We start from the raw sequence: 7,901 nt of genomic DNA on the forward strand, positions 1-7,901 counted from the left end.
GCTCACACTTTCAGATCTCATATCAAGCAGTTTATTGATTCTAATGCAGACAAATTCATAAAAAGCACAAAACACAGCTTTAGTTGAGGAAAGAGACAACAACTGATCAACTGAGACTCTTCCAACTTGGAAGGAGGCCTGTGTACCTCTAATGATGGTTTTGAGACTTATGTTTTGAATATTACCAAGAAAGGAATAAGACACAGGCAGTAGTAATTATGATTAAATGTGATCTGCAGTGAATTCTCTTAATGTCTGATAAAATACTCAACCCAGTCAGAAATGCAACCGGCGTAACACCAATCCACAATTTAATACTCTTTGCAGCAACTTGCATTTCTGATTTTAGTATTGTGGGTCATTATTTACTGACCAGAACCAGTGAAGTGCATGTCATTCTGCTGACTACCCAGTACAGGCTATAAACAGCAGATCAAGATGGCAGAAAACAGTTTATAGAATCATAGTGTTGGAAGGGACCCCAATGCAGGAATCTTTTGCCCAACTTGGGGCTCAAACCCACAACTGAGATTAAGAGTCCCATGCTCTCCCAACTGAACAATCAATTTGAGTACAAGAACAATTGAAGTTGCTGTCTGCTAGGTCAGTCCATTTACCCAACTAGCTCGCTGCTGCTTCCCCTGACAGGCAGAGAAGCTCTCCATAATCTTTTCCTTCACCTGCGGTCCGCATGCAAAGTATGTGATCTAACACTGAACTACAGTGCCTCCCCATTTAAAAAAATCAGAAAAGTTAAAAAGGGCACTGCATCGTATCATCAGGGAGACATACGACGACGCAAGCTGGTTCTGAAAACATTTGTCAAGTGCTGTGCGGTTAGTTGACAAGCCAGGAAATAGGATCAGCATCTTTTGTGAACTTTTCCTGGGCAAGACTACCAAAACAATAAACCAATAGGAACCTAGGAAGCTGCCTTATATTGAGTCAGACCATTGTTCCACTTGGCTCAGTAATAATCCTTCTGCTGTGGCTTCTTTGGCCTAATCTCCATGCCACATTGTGACACCTCTCTCTGCTGGCTTCACAGCAAGAGTGGAAGCATTCATAGGCCTATCTTCCCTGTATTGGTCTGATTCTGAACTGATGCTCTCTTTCTATAGGAAATAAGAAAGGAGAGACCAGAGCACAGCAATGGAGTTTAATATATAATCTTGATCTTTTGCAGCCATGAAATGGGGAGGGACATCCCAAATCGTTTGAGAATTGGGATTGAGGCGGAGGACCCGCAACTGGAAGTAAGTAGAATTTCTTATATTAACATAAATTGTCCATACTTACTGACAACAGCTCTCCAGGGTTTCAAGCAGGAGTCTCTCCTGGCCCTACCTATGGGTGCTGGGTATTGAACCTGGGCATTTCTGCATGCAAAGCAGATGTTCAGCCATGGAGCTACAGTCCTTCCCAAGTAAGCTATGTTTCTTCTTGCATAGCTTTTATTCATTTCAGTGGAGATTTGCAAATCAGAAGTTCCAAGAAGACTAGGCCCTATAGCTGCAAAACCAGCAGGGTTAAAATATAAAAACAGTTCCCTTCTTATGAAGTTTTTTTAAGACTGGCATTTGAATTTCTTCACCATAGTGATCAGCCGGTTGTTACTGCAAAGAAGAATGTGCTAAATGCATTCAAATTAACAGCCTTATTCATTCAAAGTTCATTGTATAATAAAAGCTATAAAAATAAGAGTTTGGTTACCTCTAAACATATACACAAAATCTGCACAAAACCCCACCCCACAGCTAGACATAATTAACTTGCTAGATTAACCAGCACTGTCAAACATAAGGCTTCCAGTGGTATCATTTACAGCAGCACAGGAATTCTTCAGTGTTGCTTTCTTCTAAATGAGCAACCTGGAAAGAAATAGCACCATACATGAGATCCAAAGAGCTTATGAAGACTGCAGACAGTGACATGAAAATCAAAGCTCCTACTTGTAAAATAACCCCAGCAGATGTTTGTGTTTGGAAATATCCAAGTGTGCAGAGCTTCCCTTGTCAAATTGTTCACATTGGGAAACTTGCATTAATGCTTATATTCTTTCCGTCTCCCTGTAGGGATTCCCCCCACCCCCTGCCAAAATGACTGATCTTTATATCTTATTCTCACTTCCCTTTAAAGAAATTCAACTCTCACTGTCCCCTACCTTGACATCCTAGTGCATTATCTCCCATAATTGAACTGCACTGAATTAATTTACCTTTAGAACATTTTTACCTATCGAAATGCAGAGTAGCTAAACAACTGGAAAATCTTTCGGTTAAGAATTTTAACTTCAATGGCACCTCTGGACTTAATAGTTCTGAGAATTTTACCAAGCTGCAATTCTGTCAGTTGCGAACCTCATTTAACACTGAACCCATTTGCTCATCTAGGTTTTTAAGAGCCCTTGCATCGTGATTCAACTTTAATCACACTAGAATGGACAGTATTTTAAGAAATGGCGTATTCCCCTGACCTTCCATCCAGACTAGGCACTGATCAGTGGCAATTTCTGCTAAATGTGTGTGGACTGGTTGGCATTCCAGAAAACTTGAGTTTTCTAGCCAGCCACTCCCTACATCCAAGGCCCTGCCTTAATATATGCTTTTCCTCAAGTGTTGATGCCCCACTTTTTGTTTATGCTGTGTTCTAAATTCTGCCAAAAAGCAACAACCCAGCCTTTCAATGGTTGAAGATGCATGCCCAATCGTTAACATTAAAGCTATTTTGCGCAGAACTGAGCAAACCAATCCGCCACATAGCGAGTCAGATCACTGATCTATCTAGCCCAATATTTACTCTTCTGTTCATAGTTTCAGGCACAGGTTTTTCTTGGCTCTGCTACCCAAAATCCGTTAATTGAAGATGACAGGGACTGAAGCTAATACTTTATGCATGTGTTGAATCAATGAATGAACTATGGGTAATCCCCATGGCTCTAGAACAGCCTTCCCAAATCTGGTGCCCACCATATGTTCCCCATAAGTCCCAGCCAGCAGGTTGGGAAATTCCGAAGTCTACAAATACATTAGGAGATAAAATCAACAATTTATTTCAACACATAGACTGCCTGAATAAGCTGCCTGTGTTAATGAATACTAAGGTCATGGCATAAATAGTGTATCTGCGCAGAAGCAGCCTGATTAAAGGAGCAAGGTGTTTTCCCCTACCTTCTGTGAGTCTGGCTTTGCCTCCTGTTGGTTGACACAAGACAGTCGAGCATCCTACACAGGGCACCACTATCTGAGCATGGCTGAACACCGTGGTGATCTTGTAGCATCCTGAATTTTTAAAAGCATATATTTTTAATTCCAACGGGCATACACACTGATACTACACTGAGTGTCCAACGTATTACCCAATGCTAGACTTGGGATGTCAAATAATGTACATTGCCCTCTCAGGTCTTCTGAGTTACTTGCCCTCTGTGTTACAATTAGTACAAGCAAGTTGGTTTTTTGTTTGGAGGTTCTAGCAGGGGAGCGCAGCTATTGTATACCCTTGACCGAAGAACGGTACACCCCTTCTATCTGGGATGGTCGTCCTCTTCCAAGCAAGTTGGTTTTTTAAGGCCACCAAGTGCTGTCCGTAACTGAGTGGTACCTTGAATCTGGGTTTCTTCCCCTGTACAACTTTATTTCATTTCATAAAAATAGAAATGTTCTGAAGTTGTTCTCAGAGTGTGTGCTAATGGTTAGACAGTCAGTGTATTTCAATTACAGTGCTCATTTATGAAGAGAAAGGAAGACTCTTAAACTTTATGAGTTTCTCAAACCCATTTGCCCATGAGGAAAAAAATGGGGTTTTGTATATGTGTTTATGTGTTTTAAGACCTCTTACTGGTGTCACACAGATCACAGATGTTTACAATTGCAAAAACAAAAATAGAACTTTTCAAAGAAATGCAACAAGCCTCACACCTTAAGAAAACCAAAGCGTGTATGTATGATCTTACAAACAATGTTTGGCCCTACTGTTAAATTGATTGTAGGAATAGATGGCATAGATGGCAGGATTGTAGTCACTGACAAGCTGAACATCAATCAGCAGTGTGAAACTGCTTGAAAAAAGAACACTTTAAAGAGTACAGTAGTTACCTGGACACTTGACATCCATGAAGTAGGAATTTGGACTCTGGACCAGACGTTTCTTTTTGTGTTTTCTCTTTTCCTCCTCTAGGGATGGGTGAATTAAGTCTCTGGTCAGCTGTGTCAGATATTAGGGAGTTATTGCAATGAGTACAACAAAGCTGAGTTTGCTAACTTTGCTGAAAGAGGTGTTTTCTACCGAATATTAATAATTAGTTTTTTATTTTATTTATACCTCATTTTTTCCTGCAACGATTATTTCATTTATATCCCACCTTTCCTCCAAGCGGCTCAAGGTGGCATACATTTAATCCCCACAACAACTTTGTGAGGTAGGTTAGGCTGAGAGGCAGTGACTCTCCAAAGGTCACCCAGTGAGCTTCAGCCCCCGTGAGTGGGAATTTGAACCCTGGTCTCCCTAATCCTAGCCTGCCTATATTGGGTATTTCTCTCAGGGTTCCCCCAAACCATTTAAGTGCCCAAGGCACAAAAATCCAAATGGTAACAACACAAGGCACAATCCCCTATCACCTGTTTGATTTACTCCGATCCGGACGTCAGTACAGGCACTCTATATACAAAAACGTCTAGGCACAGGAATAGCTTTTCCCCCTGTGCCATCAAATTGTTGAATCTGTAGTTGTAGGTGAAAGGGAGGCCAGTTGGTGGTATGGGGTTTTTCGCTGTGCTGTTGTATTGTGAGGGGAATAGTGTTTGTATGAGGTACGTTTTTCTTTACATTGCAATGTAGTCGAAGCAAAATTCCAAGTATGGTTGATACTTGGCCAATAAATTATTCTATTCTATTCTATTCTATTCTATTCTATAACTACACTTGGGGACCCAAAGATCCTCAAGCCTGATCTTTCTACTCCTAGGTCTACAATCCACAATGGCATCCAGCCTGTGCCCATTGCCTCCTCTGGTTGCCTCTTCCCACCTTTTCCACCAAAAACTAACATCACACGAACACTCCTCTTATAGATTAGAGCAGCGGTTCCCAATTAGGGGTCCACGGAGAACGCACCCAGGGGGTCTGCAGCCCCATCCCTTGCCACTCCAACTAAATTTGTGTCATTTTTGCATGGTAATATCACAGATTTTATGGTCTGTTTTAGCGCTGTGCGATTTTCAATATATTGGCCAAAAATGGTTTTGAAATCACACTACAATAAGAATTTTGACCTGACAACACACAGCAATATATCAAGGCACTGTCGATATCACATGATGCTCTCAGCTTGATGTGACTCCATTTCCTCTCGTCCCTCCACCCTTCCTATCACCACAGCTGCTCCTTCCCTCATCCCCCACACTAATCTCCAATTTCAGATATTGGAATATTGCGATGTTGCTGATATACCACAATGTTGAAAACTAGGTATCACTCAGCCCTGGTCTGGTTTTTAGTATACCTTAAATCTTTTGCTTATTAGATGCTACCCCATATTTTGTTCAAAAAATTGCTTTGCAAAGGCAACTATAATTGGCTTTTGAAAAATAGGGGGTCCCAAGTAATTAGCTAATTGGGAACCACTGGGTTAGAGCATTCACCATATGGCAAAAGTTTTTGTGTGCTGAATTTGCTCAATACAGTACTATATTAACTTCATTGTGAACAGAAGGAGTCCCAGATCCTGGAAAGAGTGCAGTGAATAACTGAAAGGGGTGTGTGTGTGTGAGAGAGAGATGTCTCTTCTTGGACAGCCTGTTGTGGATTCTAAAATTAGCCACTGTAACACCAGTAGGTGCCTGTGAGTGATGATGATGAAAGGAATAAGAACTTTGAAGATTACCATCTGTCTGCACCAAGTGCCTCAAAATGCAGGGTGGGAAAATTAAACTGAAAAGCAGACTAGAAAACTAAAATACCTGAGCTAGATGCCAAAGTGAAAGGAGGCCCTGTACTCCCTGCACCACCAGGCCATCTGCTCAGTTATGTAGCTATATTCCTCCTATATGCACCCCTATTTTGACACTTAATCCAGGGAGCTCTGGTGCTTCCACCACTGTGATCCACACACTGCCCAGTAGAATAGAATAGAATAGAATAGTAATTTATTTGCCAAGTACTTACATACTTGGAATTTGCTTTGGCTAATTTTACAATGTAAACGTACTTTATACAAAATATCTGTTAAATATCTGTGTGAGGATCGGAGTGTGCAGAACACTATTTCAAGCAAAGAGGAGCCACTCCGACTGCGCCTGGAGCTTTTGCCTTCTGTCCCTGTAGTGACTTCAGAACAGGTTGAGGTCGTTGTTGGTGCCTCTGGCGCCGAGTGAATTGCTCTAGTTGATAAGGCTTGACTTTGCTATAAAACTGATTCAGGCTGTTTGCCAATTTTTGATTCTCCGGAGCAGAAGAATATGTTCTCTTATATTCAGTAAAAGATGTTCTCTTATATTCAGAAATGTTCTGTAAATTCTTCCAAAGAGTAGCCGAGACATGTTTGAGAATTGTGTCCGAATCATAGGGTCGTTTTGCCACTATAATCTCCTTCGTCAGTGCGCTCCTACTGTAGCTTGGTTGTCTCCTTTCCTCGAACCCGCCTCTTTAGCATATCAGAGTTTCCTTGAGTTTCCTTGATTAATAAGGTGCAGATCATCCATTTTATTGTCAAGTGTGTGAAGTATCCATCTTCCAGGTAAAGAGTAACAGCTTCACATCACAGCGGGACCCTGGCTAGGAATCCATATGTCACATCGCATTAAGAGGCAGAGTTTGGTGGTGGGGAGGCAGAAAGAGCTGCCTGGTTTCGCAGCTGGCCTGTGGCAAGGAGCCCGTGGGCACCGGGAAGGAAAGGGCACGGGTCGGATGATCCCGATGCTGGGTTTGGGATCAAGGCATATGACCTGTCATGGGGGCGGGGACGTTGATCGTGGCGAAGTGTTTGTGTGTGTGGCTATAACCTGCTACGGGGGTGCGCAAAAAGTAGAAGCAGCAAGTGCTTTTTTTTTTACACTCCCCCCCCCACCCTCCGGCACCGTAAACGTCCTGCTCCACCCCTCGCCCATAAACGGAGTGGAACATCCCACACACCCCTTCTCTCCTATTAGGTAATGGGACAACCCCCCCTCCCGCTCCCTGACAGGGGGGATTCTCTCATCTTTCTGCCCCCTTCCACCCATTAACCCTTGACGCGCCGCCCGCGTTCAGAATGGCACCCACTCACGGGCATGTTGGTGGTTCGCCGTTGCTTCTCCTCCCTTCCAGCCTGAAGCGCCCTCCGCGTGAGGAGAGCGAGCCTTTCCTTCCCCGCGCCCCCAAACACGCGCAGATACAAAACACAGGCACGTGACGCACGCGAGAATCACCGCCCCTTGTGCCTCTGCGGGTACGCCCACTTCCTCGAGACTATCTAGGAGCTGAAGCTTTATGGTTTGGAGAAGGGTGTTTTGGCTTTTCAAAGGCACGGTTACCCGTTCACAACCAGGGAGTCCACACACCCGCTCAACAGTCCTGTGTTGTCAGGATTCAATCTCAAGCTGCCATCCACCCTCCAGATTTCTTTTAGTCATTTGAAAAGCAGATTTCAAGGACTCTGGGAGTGTTCAGGGACATAATAAAGCTGGCCCCATACAAAGACATTGCCATTATTATGGAGCACCTGCATATTCATATAGGGACATTTATATAATATTCCAGTAGAGTGATTTAAGGGGTCTCTATTTCTTATAATACATTTTGATAGGACTAGAACAAAATTTCATCTGGGGTTCCATCAGCCCAGGAAAGAGAGGAGGCAAGCAGCTAACTATCTACGTAAACAAAGCAGAAAAATATAGTACTATCTTGAATCCTTCTTTAGA

At 42.9% G+C, this 7,901-nt stretch overlaps 1 protein-coding gene across 1 annotated transcript; it reads right to left on the reverse strand.

Annotated features, from left to right (window-relative positions):
- Positions 1-15: 15 nt before the first annotated feature.
- RPS27L (ribosomal protein S27 like) lies at positions 16-7,357 on the reverse strand. Its single transcript, XM_035132350.2, has 4 exons — positions 7,265-7,357; positions 4,098-4,206; positions 3,171-3,281; positions 16-1,871 (listed from the first exon to the last, which is right to left on the reverse strand). Exons 1-4 carry the CDS (start codon positions 7,268-7,270, stop codon positions 1,843-1,845), a joined length of 255 nt encoding a protein of 84 aa, XP_034988241.1. The 5' UTR covers positions 7,271-7,357; the 3' UTR covers positions 16-1,842.
- Between the last annotated feature and the right edge of the window lie 544 nt (positions 7,358-7,901).

Source organism: Zootoca vivipara, chromosome 13 (genome assembly GCF_965207765.1).
Source record: "Zootoca vivipara chromosome 13, rZooViv2.hap1.1, whole genome shotgun sequence".
Taxonomy (NCBI): domain Eukaryota; kingdom Metazoa; phylum Chordata; class Lepidosauria; order Squamata; family Lacertidae; genus Zootoca; species Zootoca vivipara.

Bases quoted from the DNA above. Each gene is read 5' to 3' on its own strand.
- RPS27L (XM_035132350.2), bottom strand. The intron at 3,282-4,097 runs GTAACTACTGTA...TTAAAAATTCAG, and splicing joins CATGGATGTCAAGTGTCCAG to GATGCTACAAGATCACCACG. The intron at 1,872-3,170 runs GTAGGGGAAAAC...ATTTCTTTCCAG, and splicing joins CAAAGCCAGACTCACAGAAG to GTTGCTCATTTAGAAGAAAG.